Source organism: Danio aesculapii, chromosome 23 (genome assembly GCF_903798145.1).
Source record: "Danio aesculapii chromosome 23, fDanAes4.1, whole genome shotgun sequence".
Taxonomy (NCBI): domain Eukaryota; kingdom Metazoa; phylum Chordata; class Actinopteri; order Cypriniformes; family Danionidae; genus Danio; species Danio aesculapii.
This window is the reverse complement of record NC_079457.1, coordinates 1,875,563-1,898,179: the sequence shown is the minus strand read 5'-3', so window position 1 is coordinate 1,898,179 and position 22,617 is coordinate 1,875,563. Positions and strand designations below refer to the sequence as shown.

Below are 22,617 nucleotides of genomic sequence, written 5' to 3'. Positions count from 1 at the left end.
TTTTCCCGCAATTGACAGCAAAAACAAACATAAAGCGTTGTCTGATTGCCAAGCAGCACCTAATTATGTTCGAAAGAATTTAAAATGCCAAATGGGCCGAATTTAGACCCCATGTCGAAAGTAAAACATACTCTAATAGGCAGTAGAGTGTGTGGGTGAGAGGGGGCAGTGTTTCAATGTGATCCGGTGATGTTGTGATTCTATGACTGCTGGTGTTGGTTGCTGTATGGTTAACAATTATGACAGTTAAAGTAACTAGGTTAATTTCTATTTAAATCAATTAAATATAAGTAAAATATTAACCTAATATTTTGGCCGTTTTTTTTTTGTTGGTTTGGGTGGGTTTTGAACAGCTTTTGGGCTCGAAAATGTCTGTTATATCTGGCAACACTGGTGGTAGCTTGGCAACAGAGCCGCGATGTCAACACACAGAATCTATCGGCACAGAATTCCGGGCAGAGAGCGGTTTGTAATTGTGCCCAACGTTCCAGGCTCAGTGGAGAAACAACCGTAACCGTACTGAACTGTTCTTAGAAGAGCAGCTATTGACAATTATGACATATATAACATTGATTAAAAACTATGGACAAAGGCCCATTGTGACATCTTAATTAATCCCTTTGCTTTACTTAAATGTATATGTTATCTGCAGTATGTTATTCCATTTGGAAATATATTTCATTTACGCCAGTACAGTTGCAGCTCTGAATCGTGCTGGTATAAAAAAAGTTTTTTTGAAGGTATTAAAAAAGGTAGTAAAAGTTATTACATTCAACTTAAGAAGTTCTGTATATACCATAGAACAGTACACAGGGGTTAAAATGCATGCACAAAAACCCCAGTTTTGTGCATAAGTGTAATGGTCATGTTTGTATGTGTGTTTTCAGATGTGGGCCTGTGCTCTGGGTCATCAGGCGGCTGCGGTGTTGTTGTACCGCTGGAGTAGCGCCGCTCTGGGCATCCCAGATTCTTTGGGTCGTCTCCCCCTGGCTGTGGCTCACTCACGGGGACACACACGGCTGGCGCGCTGTCTGGAGGAGTTGCACACACACTCTCAGACGCAGGAACACACACCGCACACAGCCTCACCGCCATACCGGCCACCATCCCCACTGTCCAGCAGCCCAGACACCGGTAACAGCAAATCAGCATCATTATCAAAAACAACAATAAAACTTTTACTTAAAAAAAGAAATAAAAACCAGAACAATCATCAGCATCATCAAAAACTAAAACTTTCACTTAACAAAGATACTTTAAAAGATAAAAACACAGCAAATCATCAAAAACAAAAAACTTTTGTTGTTAAACTAAACTTTTACTTAAAAAAGCAAAACTAAGATAAAAAACAGAGTAAATCATCACCATCAAAAAAGCAAACAAAAACAAAACAAATATAAAAAAACATTCAGATTTTGTTTGCCTGCAGTACCAGACATGGCCACCATACAGTTTCCTTTGACCATACAAGGGCGTCCCCTTATATTATTCAATATATCACATTATTATTCAAAATATCACATTATTATACAATATATCACATTATTATTCAAAATATCACATTATTATTCAAAATATCACATTATTATTCAATAAATCACATTATTATTCAAAATATCACATTATTATTCAATATATCACATTATTATTCAATATATCATATTATTATTCAAAATATCACATTATTATTCAAAATATCACATTATTATTCAAAATATCACATTATTATTCAATAAATCACATTATTATTCAAAATATCACATTATTATTCAAAATATCACATTATTATTCAAAATATCACATTATTATTCAAAATATCACATTATTATTCAATAAATCACATTATTATTCAAAATATCACATTATTATTCAAAATATCACATTATTATTCAATATATCACATTATTATTCAAAATATCACATTATTATTCAAAATATCACATTATTATTCAATATATCACATTATTATTCAAAATATCACATTATTATTCAAAATATCACATTATTATTCAATATATCACATTATTATTCAATATATCACATTATTATTCAAAATATCACATTATTATTCAATATATCACATTATTATTCAAAATATCACATTATTATTCAAAATATCACATTATTATTCAATATATCACATTATTATTCAAAATATCACATTATTATTCAATATATCACATTATTATTCAAAATATCACATTATTATTCAATATATCACATTATTATTCAAAATATCACATTATTATTCAAAATATCACATTATTATTCAAAATATCACATTATTATTCAATATATCACATTATTATTCAAAATATCACATTATTATTCAAAATATCACATTATTATTCAATATATCACATTATTATTCAATATATCACATTATTATTCAAAATATCACATTATTATTCAATAAATCACATTATTATTCAAAATATCACATTATTATTCAAAATATCACATTATTATTCAATATATCACATTATTATTCAAAATATCACATTATTATTCAAAATATCACATTATTATTCAATATATCACATTATTATTCAATATATCACATTATTCAATATATCACATTATTATTCAATATATCACATTATTATTCAATATATCACATTATTATTCAATATATCACATTATTATTCAATATATCACATTATTATTCAATATATCACATTATTATTCAATATATCACATTATTATTCAAAATATCACATTATTATTCAATATATCACATTATTATTCAAAATATCACATTATTATTCAAAATATCACATTATTATTCAATATATCACATTATTATTCAAAATATCACATTATTCAATATATCACATTATTATTCAATATATCACATTATTATTCAATATATCACATTATTATTCAAATATCACATTATTATTCAAAATATCACATTATTATTCAAAATATCACATTATTATTCAAAATATCACATTATTATTCAATATATCACATTATTATTCAATATATCACATTATTATTCAATATATCACATTATTATTCAATATATCACATTATTATTCAATATATCACATTATTATTCAATATATCACATTATTATTCAATATATCACATTATTATTCAATATATCACATTATTATTCAATATATCACATTATTATTCAAAATATCACATTATTATTCAAAATATCACATTATTATTCAACTCTCAATAACCCTATTTATCAATTCAATAACTCTCTCTCTCTCTCTTTCTGTCAGGGTTGAGTTCCTCCAGCAGTGTGCCCTCCCCCAGTGACCCGCCCTCTCCCTCCCCAAGCTCTGCCTACTCCAGTGGTTCTGTCCCCGACCCGATGGACTCCGCCTCCTCGCCCTCCTCCCCGTTCTCGGTCCCGCCCCCCGTCGGCTCCACAGACTCGCTCTTTCTGATGGACTGTGATGCTGCAAGTCCCACGGATCCGCACGTCCCGCACGCAGACGCTCTTTCCCTGCACTCGGAGCTCGCGGACCAACTGCTCAACTACAGCGAGAACGCAGAGAACGAGGATTACCTGTCTGACGAGGTCCTGCAGGTGAGCTGATGTAATCTGATTGGCTAAAGCTTTAACCATTAACCGTCAATCACACATTGGCATAAAATTGAGATGCGCAATTTAAATGATGCAATATTCAAAGCTTTGGTGCATAGATTTAACTTAAGCTTCGGCTCATTTTAAAGACAACAGATAGGAAGTTTTAGCTGAAGTAAAGCAAGTCCAAAAAGTTAAATGTTTTAAAGTTTTTGAATATATTAAAATAAATGTGTACTTTATTATATTACATACTGTTGAGGGCAAAATTATTAGCCCCCCTTTGCAATATTTATTCATTTTCAGATATCTGTCAAGTAATGTTGAACAGATTCAGAAATTTTCCACAGTATTTCCTCTAATATTTTTTCTTCTGGACAAAGTCTTATTTGTTTTATTTCGGCTAGAATAAAAGCAGTTTTAATAGTAAAAACCCATTTTAATTTTAATATTATTAGCCCCTTAAGCAATATTTGTTTTGGATTGTCTCCAGAATAAACCTATGTTATACAGAGACTTGCAATGGCAAATGACAAATAATTCTGATTCAGCTGTAAAATATATTTTTTCAAAACCTGTTTTAAGCCTGAAACTGACACAAAATCTAAGCTAAATATCTGAACAAATTATATTCTAAATTTGAACTTGATATCTCCAAAATTGAGCTTTCAGCAGTATTTAGTTTTGCTGCAGTACCAGACATGACCACCAGGTGACCCAAGGTTTCCATTGATGACTATATAAGTTCCCTCCTAATCCAGAGTGTGTTTTGAGGAATTTTAACTCATTTGTTTCACGCTTTTGACAACATTTGTAAAGTTCTAAAGTAGTGTTAGTAGTTTGGTGCTATTTAATTTGAATGGGCTATATGCACACAGACTTTTAATTTCCGTCAGCCAGCCCCAGGGCTTCCAGTTAATCGTCATCTCATACAGAACTGCCACGTTTAATTTCTTTAAAAAAACAGTGATCTTCACTGCCTGGTTGAGATTCTTTCCGCGCCATGTCTTTAAAATATGGAAATTAATTTTACCCCAGTATTTTCAATGGAATTTCTGCGCTGGCCATGCTGTCGCCTTATGAAATTGGCACCTTATGAAATTGAAAATAGTCACATAGAGCTCTCACCAGAAGCACTAGCTTTACATATAGCCCATTTAGCCTCTAAACAAAACTTTACATGTGGATTGCAAGTAATGCTTTGCAACTGCGATGAGTATCCGAGTCACAAATTAATAAATAATTGTAGCTCATTATCAAAGATCAGTCACCAGATATGGACACTAGAAATGTTAAGCGTTCAAGTGATGTACAGTTTGTCGTTATTACTTTATATTTCGATTATAATACTATGGTTTAAATATGTCAACACAAATGCTCTTAGAGGTTGAAGGGTGAATGTAAATTTAATGAAATGTAAATCTACTACTCCTCCTACAACAAAAAAAGTTTGTTGTACACTATTTATAAATAAAAGCATAGACATTTTCAATGATATATAGTTTGTGATGATTAGATTGGGACAGGGGTGTCAAACTCAGCAGCCGCAGCCCTGCACAGTTTAGTTTCAACCCAACTCCAACACACTTAAGTCTGGTTTATACTTCTGCGTTGAGTGATCGGCGTGACCCAAGGCGCATGCAATGCGTGTAGCCGTGCATTTATACTTCAGCACGCTGCGTGTGCTGCTCTGCAATAACACTTCCGAAACGCTAGCTGGCAGTGAGGTGTTTATGTTTCTCTGTGTCGAGTTCTTCGCTGGTGTTTTGTTTTTTCTGAATGCTACGATAATGTAGAAGTGGCTCAAACACGCTTATTTTGAGGCTGGAATCGGCGGACGTGCAATAATTCTAATCATGAGGTAAACACGAAACAACAGTCTCCATCTGGAGCTCCTTCACGAGACTCCACACTTGTAAAAATGCGCTGCATCGGGCTCGCGTGGCTCTCACCTCCGCCACACTCGTCAGTGCTACCAAGCCAACCAATTACAGAGCTTGCGCTACGCATCATTACGACGTGTAGTTACATTTTTTCAGAGGTGCGCGTCAACGTCGTCGACGGCCACGGCGAGGGCTATACGCTTGACGCTGAAGTATAAATCAGCCTTCACCTGTAGGTTTCAAGCAAGCCTGAAGGACTCAGTTAGTTTGATCAGGTGTGTTTAATTAGGGTTGGAACTATTCTGTGCAGAGCTGCGGCCCTCCAGGAACTGAGTTTGACTACTGTGGACTCGGATTTAATTGCAATACAGTGAAGTAAATTTAAGTTATCTATTGAGACTATGTCGTCATAATGTCTGAATGGTAGGTTGACATGGCGACACTCGCCGAGCAGATCATTGAGGCCACGCCTGAGCGAATCAAGCAGGAGGAGTTTAACCGGGAGGCGGAGTCACCACTGCGAGAGAGGCGGGACAATCCTGCCATTCACGACACCATGCCGTGGCTCGCGACGTACCTGGACACTGTAGACAGGTGAGAGGAAGAGAAGAAACTATTACTTCTGCTCATCAGGAAAGCATTAGGGCTGCACGATACTGAGAAAATATGCAATATTGCTGTTGAGTACCTTTACCTTGAGAATAGCTATTTATTTTAAGCTTATTAGTGCTGGGAAAAGATTAATCGCATCCAAAATAAAAGTTTGTTTTGACTTATATATGTTTGTGTATTATATACATTTTTTATCTATGTGACACACACACATAAATAGAAACAATTTTGTTAGATAAATATTAAAATTCCTATACTATCATGCATATATTTTATATTTAAATATGAATGAACATGTTCTCAGATATATGCACGCATGTGTGTATTTATATATATATACTTGATAAATATATATATACATTACACACACTTAAATTATGTAAAAAAACAAAAACGTTTATTTTGGATGTGCTTAATTGTAATTTTTGTCTGGCAATTAAAAAAATAAATAAATAAATAAAAAAAAAATAAAATTAAAAAAAAAAAAAAATATATATATATATATATATATATATATATATATATATATATATATATATATATATATATATTGTATTTATCTAAGGATTATACTTAAATAAACAGGTAATAATGGATCTTTTTCTGAACTAGAAATCTATTTTGATCTAAAAGATCAAGGTCAAGGTCGAGGTGCAAAGATTTAGGAATCGTCATGCATCCCGTATTTTCAGCTCTGGATTCTCCTCCTATGAGTTTTTGGTTTTGGCCCTGAATTCTCATTTTTTTTTGGTGCATCCCTTAAAAACAAAAGTTTTTTGTTTAATTTATTGCACCTCTCTGGGATATGAAAATTGCATATACTGTTATCATGATAACAATACAATTTCGATCTATTGTATAGCCCTATATTACACTGATCAGGAGTGACAATAAAGGCATTTATGATGCTCATCGATGTTCATCTATCAATCCTGAAATATAAAAAACAAATCCACAAAAATAAACCATGAGGCAGCATAACTGTTAACAAAAATGTGTCAGTCATCACATAATGAATAATCATTTATATTGATGCCTTAAGCATGCTGATGATCACAGCAATAAATGACACTTTACTATAAATTCACATGTGCTATTTTAGATTGATGAAATATATTTCACCCTTTTACTGGACTGTTTTACTGTACTGTGCTCAAACAAATGCATCATTGGTGTGCAGGAGTTATCATTTAAATGTTTTAAAAGTTTACTGGAAATAGGATTAAATATGATGGACATTGTTATATTAAAAATATAATTCTACTTTGTATTAGTAGCACCTGTTGTGTATTGCCTCTTCATGTTGAATCTCTGAATGCCTCATTTGTAGGACTGTGGACAAAAGCATCTGCTATCTGACTGAATGTCAAATGTAAATGTTTATCAACACAATATTTAGAGTCTGAGTCTATGAAATACACACTCTATGCTTAAAATAGTGATTCTATAAGATAATGACATGCTTGGGTCTTAAAAATAAACTGTGGAAAACTGATATATATATATATATATATATATATATATATATATATATATATATATATATATATATTATACAGAATTAACTATATGCAATTTGTTTATTTTAAATGACTGATACATTTGTATAAATAATATTTTAATTTAATTTAGTCATTTGAATAAACTGTAATCTGTGTTTCTTTTAATTGATTCATTTTAATGTGAAATGTTTTACTGTGTGTGTGTTTGTGTTTACAGGAGTCTGTGTCCGACTCCGCCCTCGCTCCTCAGTGATTTGGCACTGCAGAGGCTCCGCCCCCCAAGCAGTGCTGCGTGGGCGGAGTTTCTGAACGCCTCAGCCAATGGGAGGATGGAGAGAGACTTCGCTCTGCTGACGCTGACGGACTCCGAGCAGAGAGAGCTGTACGAGGCTGCGCGCGTCATCCAGAACGCGTTCCGCAGATATAAGGTGCAGAAAAAAAGTGTGTGTGTGTGTATATATATATATATATATATATATATATATATATATATATATATATATATATATATATATATATATATATATATATATATATATATATATATATATATACACACACACACACACACACACACACACACACACACACACAGTACAAATCATCAGTTATACACACAGTAAACACACACACACACACAAACGATGGATATGCAGTACACGCACGTAAACATACGTCTACACATACTCAAACACACATAAAATCCAGACATACACACACACATTCACTCACACAGTACAGACCACCAATCATATGTTTATATACAGGAAATATTCACAAAATACCCACACATACTGTATGCATACAAACAAACACAATCCTCACACATACACAACTGTATGTGTGTGTCTTTGACTTCATCACATTTCTTGTGTTCAGGGCCGGAGACTAAAGGAGCAGCAGGATATGGCTGCAGCCGTGATTCAGCGCTGTTACCGCAAATACAAACAGGTACACACACACACACACACACACATACATACACACATATTTACTTGCCAGTCTAGTTCAGCATGTTGCCTAGATTTCTAATACTGTAACCCACATGCTACAGAATGCAAGATACTAGTATTCAGCTTAAAATGCAATTTAAAGACTTCAACTAGATTAATTAGCTGAGTCACTGGACATCAGTGGTTAGTTCAGTAGAGAATCGGAAAAAAAAAAAAAATTGGGGGCTAATATGATATAAGACACTCAATACTGACTTGTTGCCTTTAAATTGCAGTTCAGTTGTGGATTAATTTGTTTTTCCCTTCACTGTATACAGTGCTCAGCATGTATGAGTTCACCCCTCACTAATCTCTCACTTAAATTAATATTTTCTACAGGAAGCTTTACAATATTATATTTGTGCATATACATTAGATTAGTCAGTACTGAAGCCTAATCTGGAGCTTATCATTAAAATAACTTACGATAGTGGCTCAGTGGTTAGCACTGTGGCCTCACAGCAAGAAGGTTGCTGGTTCCAGTCCCGGCTCATTGGTGTTTCTGTGTGGAAGTTTGCATGTTCTCCATGTGTTGGCGTGGGTTTCCTCCAGGTGCTCCGGTTTCCCCCACTGTCAAAACAAATGCGCTCTAGGGGAATTGATGAACTAATTTGGCCGTAGTGTATGAGTGTGTGTGTGTGTGAATGTGTTTATGGGTTTTTCCCAGTACTGGGTTGTGGCTTGAAGGGCATCTGCTGCATAAAACATATGCCGGAATGGTTGGCGGTTCATTCCGCTGTGGTGACCCCTGATGAATAAAGGGACTAAGCTGAAGGAAAATGAATGAATGAATGTTCAAATCTATTATTATGAGTACTCCGTAGTAATCAGTTGTTATCTGGGAATAACATACTTTGGAATATCATAATCGACCAATCACAATCCAGTATTCCACACAGCCATGTGATGAACGTGATTAAATAGTTACTCACACAAATATACAGAAATACTTGATGAAGTCGGCACCAATAGCCTAATGGTTAAGTGCACATATAGCACCATGGTGCTAACGGCGACCCGAGTTCAATTCCCGGATGATGTCCTTTGCCGACTCTTCCCCTCTCTCTGCACCCAATACTCTCCTGTCTGTATCCTCCACTGTCCTTTCCAATTAAAGGTGAAAAACCCCTAAAAATAATAAGAAAGAAAGAAACACTTGATGAAAAGCAAACCGTTACGGAGTGTGTGTTCTGCGTCTGTGTGTGTGTCTTTGCTAACACACTAACGTCGCTGCTGTGTCTCTGATCTCCTGTTTCTTCTTTAATTTCACGCTAGCTAACATGGATAGCATTGAAGGTAACAAACTAAACAAACTGTTGTACTTTCACACCGTTCTGCTGTGCAGTGTCTGAGTGTGTGTGTGTGTTTGCGTCGTCCTCCTGCAGTGTTAATATGCATGTGTTTAATGTGTTTATAGTGGTAATTATGCCTTTCACAAGATTGTTATGACGCGTTTAACGCTCATCAGCATCTTAAATCATTGAAAGTTTTTAATATCTTATTTCTTTTTAAAGTGTATCAACATTTAGATGTATTTCTGTATGTGTTAGATCATCTTTGCATCAAATTACTACAAAGAAATGAGCGCTTGTGTGAGGTGTGTGTAATGCAGTGTGTATGTGTGCAGGACAGTAAATCTCTTATTCTCTCTTCTGCCGTTATCAGTCTCGCACTATTGTTTTCCTCTTTCTGAAAGTCTTGATAACACCATCCTGGAGTTTTCCTGTCGTTATTTCAGCAAATAGGATTGTAGAATAATGAATTGTTGCCAACTATGATGACTTCTGCTGCGGAGAAACACGCAGATATGAAAGAGTCCATACGCATGTGTGTAATGTGTGTGTTTGTGTTCCTCCAGTACGCCTTATATAAGAAGATGACGCAGGCGGCCATCCTGATCCAGAGTAAGTTTCGCAGTTATTACGAGCAGAAGAAGTTCCAGCAGTCGCGCCGTGCAGCCGTCCTCATTCAGCAGTACTACCGCAGCTATAAGGAGTACGAGCGCGTCAAGCAGGGGCCGCGGGGGCCCGGGGCCCTCAACACCAAGATCAAGTGAGAAACATATACACACACTCGAAATGCCACATACTCACACACACACTGCAAAAAAAGGTGTCCTACTAAATAATCTGCCAGAGCAGATATCCTCTACACACACACACACAGGGGCGCAAAAAGGGGTATGCAGTAGATGCGGTGCATAGGGGAGACACACATGGGGGGGCGCCATTGTGCCAAAATGATTTTTGAAATTATCCTTATTAAAAGTTTCAAATAATAATAATAAATAAATATGTTTTGTTAAAAATGTTTGTTTTGCATTTTATACGAGTAAAATATTGTATTTTATTAAATAAAAAATGCTATCATGAGTTGCATACGTTAGCACACACGTGTTAATTTAAAATCATTTAACACAATAATATGCAGTCACACAGCCAAGTGTGAAGTGTTCATGTAGATGTAACGTTAGATATTTGACATTTTTATTGAAATAAACTATCAAATCATACATACAGTACAGTTGAGGTCAAAGGTTATAAGATTAATCTGAACATTTTTTCTTTGTTTATTATTAATTAATTAATTAATTAATTTGCCAAATTAAGAGGGATCAGACAAAATGTATGTTTAGGTAAGTTCAAACCTCAATATATTTCAGATAAAATAGAAAATAATATTTGGATTAAAAATTCCCCTAAATGAATTTTATATACTTGATTAATAATTAATACTCATCAATAATAATGAGTCATAATATTCACATTTTGGAACTGAAATGTTTATTAATCTTTATATCAATGTTTTTATACCATATACATATTTTTATAAATTAATTATGTATCATATTGATAAATCAGGCCTTTTGGTAACTTTTTTTTTTGCTCAAAACTTTTAATTTTAGTTACAAAAAAAGTTGCCCATAAAGTTTTGATAAAATAGATCATTTCAGGCAGTTTGTCTCTGTTTATTTTTGACACTAAACATTTTAAAGTCTTATTTATTTCACTTTGTGAGAGGTATAATAGCAGTTTCAGCCAATTGTTAATGCAAAGACAGACCTTACACCTCACATGTGAGAAGTCATTGCATTTTTATGTTCTTTTGCCCTTTAGGACTCTCATATCTATCATTTTGTTTTCACAAATGTACAAAAAGTACAGAAGCAAGGCATGTCAAGGTGCTTTAATCATTTAGTGAGGAAAATGAAATTGAGAAGAAATTTGGGTTGAGATGAGATTCTGTGTGACTTAACATGCCTAGTGTAATACTTTTACTACTTCATACTATTTCAGTTGTGTTCAGAACTGTGAATGTAGAGGGGGCAAAACTTAAACCAGCATACCCCTCAGTAAATGTGTAGTTGCGCCCCTGCACACACACGCACACACGCACACACACACACACAGTAGTTCGTGAGTGACTGCGCGGTTGCCAGGTTTTTGTAACACAATTATCACGACCAATGAAAAGTCAATCGTCTGAATTCTTCATGATTTTTATTTTGGTCAAGCATCCCTAGGATTCTTTACCCTCTGCCGGTTCTAGTGTCAAAAGTAACTTTATTTTGTGGGATAATTGCAGACCTGGCAACCCTGAGGCACTAGGACCAGCTTGACATTAACACTCACCAACCCGGCAAATGTGGCTAGATTTCAGCCATGGCGGGTGAGACAGTTGCTCCTCCCACTAGTCACTTTGGCTGCTTGGAAATAATTGTTACATTTTTATTAAAAGCAGTGTTCGACAATAATGATGGCCCAATATGTGTGCAAATGTGATCTTAGAATCGAGGAGCAGCACGACTGACAAAATAACAGTGTTCGCGTTAGTAGAAGAAAGCAGGTAAATACTGAATGAGAGGATGATCGCTCACACACACAGGTGATGCATGCGACTGTTTCAAAAACGTGCGCGCTCCCATTTCCTTCCGCGAAGCAGCGATGCCTGGAAATGCAACTGGTGTGATCGGTTCTTTTTGAAATAGACTGGACAAAAGGTGATGCTCGTCCACCCACAGTCCTGCTGTGTCTTTTTGTGAGCAGCAGCGGTTACTGTTTTCACTTTCACCATTCCTTGAACAGATTATTAACAGACCTAACGCTAACGCGACCATCCTTTCATTATCACACGCAATATGTTTTTCAGCTGCTTTCTTTTGCTTATATTTTTTACAATGAGATTACTTTAATAGGAGATTAACTCCCCATTTAGTTAACTGGTGATCTGAGACCTTTAGCCATTGTTTTAGATACTTGGCAATAGTTCCTTTTTTAAATGTCAATTTTTTTTAAAGAAATGTTTTGTTGAATTAAAAAGTGCATGTATACAGCTATATTTTGCTTGTTTTGACACATTCAATTCAATTCAATTCCCCTTTATTTGTATAGCGCTTATACAATGTAGATTGTGTCAAAGCAGCTTCACATAAAAGGTCACAGTAAATAGGAACAGTGTAGTTCAGTTTGTAGTGTTTAAGTTCAGTTCAGTTTAGCTCAGTTCAGTGTGGTTTAATAATCACTACTGAGAGTCCAAACACTGAAGAGCAAATCCAACGATGCGCAGCTCTACAGATCCTGAACCATGCAAGCCAGTGGAGACAGCGGAGAGGGAAAAAAAACTTCACTAAATGGTGGAAGTGAAGAAAAAAAAGCTTGAGAGAAACCAGGCTCAGTTGGGCACGACCATTTTAATTTCTCCGCTGGCCAAACGTCTTGTGCAGAGCTGCAGTCTCAGTGGCGGAGGCTGGAAGCTGGCCTCAGTGAAGACTCGTCTGTCTCTGGAGCGTCACAGGAATCAGTCTCATGTTCTCCACTCTTCCATGACCACCACAGTAGCTGCTCAGGATACGGCCTGGTCCAGGATATGGAAACCTTGGGATCATCTCGTCGTTGGTCTTGTATCGAATCAGTGACTCTGCATAGTCTGAGGGCCTCGGGAAGAGTATCCCCAGGTGGAAATGGAGAATAAAGAAGATAATTAGCGTAGCTGCTGTTCATAGTGTATATCAACAAGATGCAGAACCTGTGTGGAAGCCCGCTAAGTGGTGCACTGAGTGTATGCTCTACTGAACAGATAGGTCTTTAATCTAGTTTTGAATTGGGAGAGTGTGTCATACATTATATTAAATATATGGCTAAGAAATTATTATTTAGGTTTGATGTTGTCAGAGATCATTTTGGTAAATTTTGAGCTCTGATATGTGATGTGAAATGGAAACTAATTGCAGTGCGACACAGTGAAAGCATAACCCATTTGCTGATGCACACTTAGCAAGGTCACAACACACAAAAAAGTGAAATGCATGTGGAAATAACACAAAATCTAAATCAAGACAAATCAAAGTCAAATTTATGCATATAAAATACATTTTCCCAACAACAAAATTGTGGCTGGTAATGTTGGAAAACTACCAGCCAAAGTGGCTGGTCATAAAAAAAATTTGTGCATCTATCTATCTATCTATCTATCTATCTATCTATCTATCTATCTATCTATCTATCTATCTATCTATCTATCTATCTATCTATCTATCTATCTATCTATCTATCTATCTATCTATCCATCCATCCATCCATCCATCATCCATCCATCCATCCATCCATCCATCCATCCATCCATCCATCCATCCATCCATCCATCCATCCATCCATCCATCCATCCATCCATCCATCCATCCATCCATCCATCCATCCATCCATCCATCCATCCATCCATCCATCCATCCATCCATCCATCCATCCATCCATCCATCCATCCATCCATCCATCCATCCATCCATCCATCCATCCATCCATCCATCCATCCATCCATCCATCCATCCATCCATCCATCCATCCATCCATCCATCCATCCATCCATCCATCCATCCATCCATCCATCCATCCATCCATCCATCCATCCATCCATCCATCCATCCACATGATATATATATATATATATATATATATATATATATATATATATATATATATATATATATATATATATATATATATATATGATATATAATGATTCTGCATATGGTTGCATATGTTTTTCATATTAAATCAAATATTATGATCATGTAATATAAATTGTGATTATTCAGTGGGGAAAACGGTAATCAATATTGAACAATTATTTCACAGTTTACATCAAACTCTAAAATCTTTGATTCATATATAAGATAATAAATATAAATAAACTACTAGACAAGGTTTGTATACTGACAGCTCACTGATGGGTGTGTTCAAAAGTGGATCCTTGCAAAGGGTTTTAAGTTATTTATCGTTTATCAAACAAAAAGCATCTGTTTTTAATGTGAAGTTTTGTCTTTTTGTTAATCATCACTATTTTAAAGTTATCATTATGTAAAATGTTTTATCTATATTGATCTTGCAATGAAGTAGCCATATTATGCTTATGTTGCAATAAATACACAAACAAACATTATATAAATAGCACTTTTTATATTCACATTTTTTATGATTAAGCTATAATAAACCTTGTGCATCTATATAATGCTTCTACATATTGTTGCATATTAAATAAATAATTTTCATCATGTAATGTTAATTTTGCCAATTCTGCGGGAACCACAAGACCTGGCAACCTTGAGTGACAGTACTCTGTATTAAAAAAACACTTAATTCTTATCCATGAAAGACTGGAAAATCATGGAAACTGATCTAAATTTTTTATAACAAACACACATTTTACTGGTAACATCAAACTGTAAAATATTTTATTTCTATTATTTAAATTTTGCATAACATTTTTGTAATATTTTTATGATTGAGAGGTAATAGATAATACATCCTGTGCATCTATATAATGATTCTTTTATTGGTGCATAGTTGGTCATGTAATATATATTGTGCCAATTCTGCGGGAAAACTGCAGACCTGGCAACCCTGAGGGACGGTACTCAATGTTGTAAAAACATTTCATTCTTATCCATGAAAATTGATGCATTTTATAACAAACATACATTTTACTGGTGACATCAAACTCTAAAATATTCTATATACGTTGTATACATTTTACTTAACATGTTTTTAGGGTAATAGATAATAAATCTTGTGCATTTATATAATATTTTAAGGTAATAGATAATAAATATTGTGCATTTATATAATATTTTAAGGTAATAGATAATAAATCTTGTGCATTTATATAATATTTTAAGGTAATAGATAATAAATCTTGTGCATTTATATAATATTTTAAGGTAATAGATAATAAATCTTGTGCATTTATATAATATTTAAAGGTAATAGATAATAAATCTTGTGCATTTATATAATATTTTATGGTAATAGATAATAAATCTTGTGCATTTATATAATATTTTAAGGTAATAGATAATAAATCTTGTGCATTTATATAATATTTTAAGGTAATAGATAATAAATCTTGTGCATTTATATAATATTTAAAGGTAATAGATAATAAATCTTGTGCATTTATATAATATTTTAAGGTAATAGATAATAAATCTTGTGCATTTATATAATATTTTAAGGTAATAGATAATAAATCTTGTGCATTTATATAATGATTCTACATTTTGGTGCATATTAAAAAAACATGTTGCTCATGAAATGTAAATTGTGCCAGTCCTGCGGGAAAACTGCAGATCTGGTAACCCTGAGTGACATCTGCTTCTCTTCTGTCTGCCAGAGGATCTTTCCTGACCAAAAAGCAGGATCAGGCGGCACGAAAGATCATGCGCTTCCTGCGGCGCTGCAGACACAGGTACAGCACACACACACACACACACACACACACACACACACACACACACACACTCTTACACCACATTCACTGATTTAATTCACACCCTGGCTGTGTGTTGTTTTTGAGGAAGCAGGACTTGGACAATCAGGATATATGATATATAAACCTTTGCTTTAATCCGGAAAAGCAAGGAGAAGATTTATTCAACACATTTTTAAACATAATAGATTTAATAACTCATTTCCAATAACTGATTTCCGTTGTATTTGATGACAGTATATGATATTATTTGTCTTTATGTGATTATACATTATACTATTTTTAAGATATTTATTTTTATCATAACTTTGTCTATAAAAAAAACAGCCAGTAAAAATAGCAGAAGTGTCATGAAAATGAGTACAATCAAAAACACTACAGACAGTTATTGATTTATATAATATACGTTTTTAGTCATTCAAATAGTTGACTTACTATTGATTTTAAAATAAATGATGCTTGAATATTTAGAAAGTCATTAATGACTGGAAAAGACAAGAAAACAAATACATTTTCCAAAATATTAATGGTCATTTTAGAGCAAACACACATTTTAATGTTAATAATAAAAAGTGCAGATAAAAAATAATTTCATTTAAGATCTAGCAAGTTGTGCAAACTTAATTTTTAAATAGTGTAAACTGTGTTTGTTTACTTCTGAAAACAGGTGCTATTTTCTGTTTTACCTGTGCAAATATATTACACATATTAGAATATAACCCTACATGTATAAAAATATTATATAACTATACTATTCTTTTATTTTATTAGACAATTATGAAAATCTGTAAATATGTTTCTTAATTCTTATATTATAAAAATTGAAATCATTAATGACTGGTAAATTCATGAAAATTATAAAAATCTTAAAAGGTGTGTGTGTCTGTGTGTATAATGATGATTAAACAATTTATATATATATATATATATATATATATATATATATATATATATATATATATATATATATATACACAAGATTATTGATTTAAAATAAATAAATACAATTCTCTGATTTTATGGCTATATTAAAAGAACTGCGGCTGAATTTCTTTATATTATAGAATTATTATTCTATTTATTATTTAACAAATCTTTAATTCTTGTCCATGAAGGACTGGAAACTCATGAAAATGTATAAAATAAGCAGACATTTTCCTGGTTCTTTCAAACTCTAAAGGCTTGTAAACACCGGGACGCTTTTCATTTGCGTTTATCGAGACGTTTTTCTGGATTCAAACCCAAGTGATTTTCACTGGCGTCAGGCAGATGCAAAATCACTCCTTAACATTATATGATGCTACACAACTTTAAGCTTCTGACACCCGCTTGTAACACAGAAGAAGAAGACAGAAAGTTGACACGCTTGTTGTTAAAGTTACTGGCGATTCGATCAAGCATGGATGGTTCAAGCAGCAGCTTCAGCTCTAGCGATGAAGAATATCGCCGCTCCATGTTCATATCGCCTCTGGGCATCTTCTTTAATGTGCACTCGCATTGACAGCTTTGCGCTTGAGCGCCTCTAAGTGCTGTTTACTGTGGTGCTCCGTGAACAAAAGTGCCAATCTGATTGGTGGAGAAGGTTTGGACGCAGCGCGTCAAAACAAAAGGTGCGTTCGACATGAAGCACGGCTGCAGCCGGTGATCAACGAGATTAGCCGAGCGCAGGTGGGGGCGGACTCTTGCTGCAGTCATGATGATCGATCACATGGCGTCATCATCCATTTTTTAATTATAACAACAAAAGATTTACAGTAAAAATAAAACCGAATACAGTCTCTACAAACTAATTCATTTTTAAACAATAAGGGAGTTATGAATTGAATATTTAACAAACGCATGAAGGAAACAATGGGAAACGAGAGGGTAATGTAAACATAATGAACAGGCCTATTAAATATAAAGCAATAAGCACTAATTCTAGGAGTTTAAACATCACTCCAGGCTAATACTTCTCGTTTGAATATGCTAAAAAGGGGTTTATATTTATTTACATTTATAGATATAAAACTTTCCAATAGATATTAGTGTAAAACCCAAAATAAAGTGTTTTGATTAAGACTTTAATGATGATGAAGATTATTGATTAATGAAAGCATTTTCAAAAAAGCACTTTAATCCAAAAAGATTGAACAAAAGGACCTTCCTAAAATAAGTGAGCTCCACTTTCAGTAGAAGTTTCCCAGAAAGAGCAGGATATATCAATTTCACTTTTAGACAAGAATGATATATATATATATATATATATATATATATATATATATATATATATATATATATATTATCCTGATATAAATCATTTTATAATTATTTAATAAAATAGTTCTTTACTTAATTTGTTAAGAAACCTTCAGGGTGGCAGGATCAATGATGATAAATCTTTTATTTGTAAGACTTATTTGAGTTAATATTTAGGTTATTCACTAAAATACATCATAAATCATTCATGAAGCTGAATACAGTAAATATTCTGTATAAGGTCAAAAATAAACCTGTGCAAATAATCCAGCCTTTATAAACAAATGATTTCACTAAAACAGAATTACTGCAGTAAAATATCTAGTCTTTTAATAAGCATGATGTGTACAAGAGAGAGAGAATAGTGAATTGTTTGTTTTGAAATTTGTGAATCGGAATTTGTCCAATAAAAATCCCGAAACACACGTGGTTGTTGTCATGCGGTGAACTCAGCCAATCGTGTAATATCAGTGTCGTCATCGCAGCTCCTGCAGGCGCTCTTCAGATGCTGCACCGGCTTGAGTCAGTCGTCTGATCTTGGAGTGCTGTTGCGGTACTTTGATGCCACATGTGACCGTCGCATTGCGTCTGCGCAGCATCAATCTGGACAGCATTTCTAACCAGCATGCACTGCTTCAAGACAGATTTCGATCGATCTGCGCAGCTAGTCGAACGCACCTAAAAACACGAGCATGAGGCGTCTCTTTAAAAATGAGGCTTCTGTGCCTTGCGTTTTCCTCGTTGGTGTGGACGATGACATTGGCGCCCTTTATTTAGTCACGAGGCGTTAAATGTCGACAGAAAACGTGAGCAAAAATCGTCCCGGTGTGCACGGGCTTTAAGTCGTTTATTTACAGGATATAAATTGGCCTTACAGTAACATACTTTTACAAATCTTTCATTCATTAACTACAAAAGTCATGGAAATCTGGTGCATCTTTAATAATGATTCTACATATTAAACCAAATATTTGATCATGCATTAAAAAACAACAACATTCTAATCCTCAAGCACTTAATTCAGTATTTATTGAAATTCTGTTGCATGTGTTTGAGAAATCTGGTGTGTACGGTTAATTATGATCCTCGTAATAATGTGTGTTTGCAGGATTAAAGAGCTGAAGCAGAGTAAAGAGCTGGAGCACCGCGGACTGACCACCTGAACACACACACACACACATTACAGTTACGGTTGCTTGTTTTCCAGTGGTCGCTGCAACACTAACGTTGACGTTCAGCTTTACTGAATGTTTTTTTCATGTATTAATGGATCTCTCTATAAATGTAAACAGAATATACTCTTATATATGATCATACACACAGTCTCGATTGTGTTGCATATGAATTTATTTATTGATCTCTCGGAGATGCTGTATATTTTATAAACACTCGATGTTCCACTGATCTGAAAACACACTTTTTCAAAGTCTTAAGTTGCCATGGAAAGGCAGGACTGAAATGTAACGGTGCCTAGTGATGAATGTGGCCATGTTGGACACGAATCGCTGCTACAGAGTAAAAAACAAACCTAATTATTCTGATATTTTGATTTCACAACAACTCTGGATCTGACTTGTAAACTCTGTAGATGTTAAAACTCAATCCAGGGGAAGAAGTTGGATGTGATCTCAGAATTACCCCCAAAAAATTAGCAAGATGTAAACTCTAAAAGATGTTGTGAGATGAAAACTGATCATTCTGAGATTTGCAATTTCAACCTTTTTCCCTAAAATGTGGAGTTAGCATTTTCTTTCCCCCCTCGTTTCCCCATTCTGAGTTTGGATCTTGCCATTTTTGCTGGGAAAATTGGAATTGCGAGATGGAATATTGGACTTCTGAGTTTGCATCTTGCAATTTTTTCATAAATACAAAAAGTTGGAATGACAAGATGAACACTTTTAACTCCAATAAAGATGCAACTGTGAGATGTAAACTCAATCATTTTTACAGGAAAAATTGGAATTCTGAGTTGATGGCTGCAGTTTGAACCTTTTCCCCTCACAATTCTGCCTTTTACCCTGAAATTTGAGTTTACTTCTTGCAATTCCCTCTTTTTCCTCTTTGGAATTCTGAGTTTGCATCTTGGAATTGCAAAATGTGAACTGAATTTTTTTAAGGTGAAATTTTTTACTGGGAAAATTGTAATTGTGAGATGAAAACATTGGAATCTTGAGTTTGCATCTGTTAATTTTAACATTTTTCCATAAATACAAAAAATTGGAATCACAATGTAAACATTTTTAATTCCAAAAAAGATGATTCTGAGTTTGGACCTTGCAATTTTTACTGTTAAAATTGGAATTGTGAGATGGAAAAACTTTTTCCCTGAGATTTTGAGTTTGCAATTCTCACTTTTCCTCCATCAAAAGTTTGAGTTTTTTCTGAAAAAATGTGGAATAGTGAGATGAAAACATTGGGATTCTGAGTTTGCGTTTTGCAATTTCAAAATTTTTCCATATTTACAAAAATGTGGACATTTTTAATTCCAAAAAGATGCAATTGTGAGATGGAAACTCAGAATAAAAAGCAAGTTGAAATTTTCACAGGAAAAATTGTAATTGTAAGATGGAAACTTGGGATTCTGAGTTTGTCTTGCAATTTGAACCTTTCCCCCTCACAATTCTGTCTTTTCCCCTGAAATTCTGAGTTTGGATCTTGCAATTTTTACAGGGAAATTTGGAATTCCTTGAGATTTTGAGTTTGCAATTTTCACTTTTCTCCAAATGAAAAGTTGTATTTTTTTCAGAAAAAAACTGGAATTTTGAGATAAAATCTTCCCCTGAAATTTGAAGTTTACATCCAGCAATTCCCACTCTTTCTCTTTGCAACTTTGAGTTTACGTTTTGCAATTCAAACATTTATACTTTTTAGGAATTTTGAATGAACATCTCATAATTGTAACTTTTTCCCTGAGATTTTGAGTTTGCAATTTTCAATTTTCCTCTTTGGGATTCAGAATTTTAGGTCTTGCAATTCCAATATTTCTTTTCCAAGATGTAAATTTACAATTTAAAAAATAATGAATTTGCAAGACTACAAACTCAAAAAGTCCCCAAAAATGTTGGAATTGTGAGATGAAAACTTGGAATTCTGAGTTTATGTCTTGCAATTAGATCACTTGTTTTCTCTCACAATTCTGACTTTTTACCTGAAATTTGCAGTTTACTTTTTTTTTTTGCAATTCCCACTTTTGTGCAACTTTTCTAAATTCAGAATAAAATTTTTTTTATTGTAATCACAAGATGTACATTTTGAATTCTAAAAAAAGTTGAAATTGCAAGATGTAAGATGATAGATTCTCTTTTTTCCATTGTGAGTTTACATCTTGTCATTCCCACGTTTCACTCTTGGGATTCTGAGTTTGTCTTGAAATTCCATCTTTTTACGGAGAATTCAAAATGTGTTTTTATCAATTAAATTCTGAGTTTACATCTTGCAATTCAGTTTTTGTTTTCAATTATGTAAATGTAAAAAAAATGCAATCACAAGATATAAATTCAAAGAGTTATATTATCATAGATAGAATTCAATCTTTTAAAAGGTGGAATTTTAAGATGTAAATTCATTACAACATATATAAAATTGATAAAAAATTGGAATCGCAACATCTTAAACTCAGGATTTAAAAACAGAATGTGTATATATATATATATATATATATATGAATATTCCTTTTTTTAAATTCTGAGTTTATTCAAGATGTTGTGATTCCAATTTTTATCAATTTTATTCTGAGTTTACATGCAATTATAATTTACTTGCAATTCAGTTTTTTTCTGTTTCTATGACTCTTTTTGGAATAAAAGTTACAATTGCAAGACAAAAGCTCAGAATTAAATGTAAAAAAAAATTGAATCACAATTCCAAACCTTTTTTTTAATTGAGTTTGCGTCTTGAAACTCCAGCCTTGTTTCCCCAGAGTTCCAAAATGTTAAAATTACAAGATGTAAACAAATTATTATTATTCTGAGTTTACGTCTTGCAATAATTAAAAAAAATTTAATTGCAAGATGTAAACTCTGAATTCAATCTTGAAAAGTGGGAATTGTAAGATGTAAATTCAGAATTTAAAAAAGTAA

At 33.5% G+C, this 22,617-nt stretch overlaps 1 protein-coding gene across 2 annotated transcripts in view; it reads left to right on the top strand.

Moving 5' to 3' along the window:
* Nucleotides 1-22,164, top strand: part of camta2 (calmodulin binding transcription activator 2) — a 63,983-nt gene extending 41,819 nt beyond the window's left edge. Inside the window, exons 15-23 of one of the 2 annotated variants that reach the window (XM_056448671.1) lie at nucleotides 888-1,134; nucleotides 3,243-3,553; nucleotides 5,861-6,027; nucleotides 7,765-7,975; nucleotides 8,427-8,498; nucleotides 9,815-9,835; nucleotides 10,398-10,591; nucleotides 16,205-16,279; nucleotides 19,647-22,164. In XM_056448671.1, coding sequence (XP_056304646.1) covers nucleotides 888-1,134; nucleotides 3,243-3,553; nucleotides 5,861-6,027; nucleotides 7,765-7,975; nucleotides 8,427-8,498; nucleotides 9,815-9,835; nucleotides 10,398-10,591; nucleotides 16,205-16,279; nucleotides 19,647-19,701 — 1,353 coding nt within the window. In that variant the 3' untranslated portion in view covers nucleotides 19,702-22,164. The remainder of the gene's footprint in view (nucleotides 1-887; nucleotides 1,135-3,242; nucleotides 3,554-5,860; nucleotides 6,028-7,764; nucleotides 7,976-8,426; nucleotides 8,499-9,814; nucleotides 9,836-10,397; nucleotides 10,592-16,204; nucleotides 16,280-19,646) is intronic. The other variant, XM_056448672.1, reaches the window with a different exon arrangement.
* The last annotated feature ends 453 nt before the right edge of the window (nucleotides 22,165-22,617 follow it).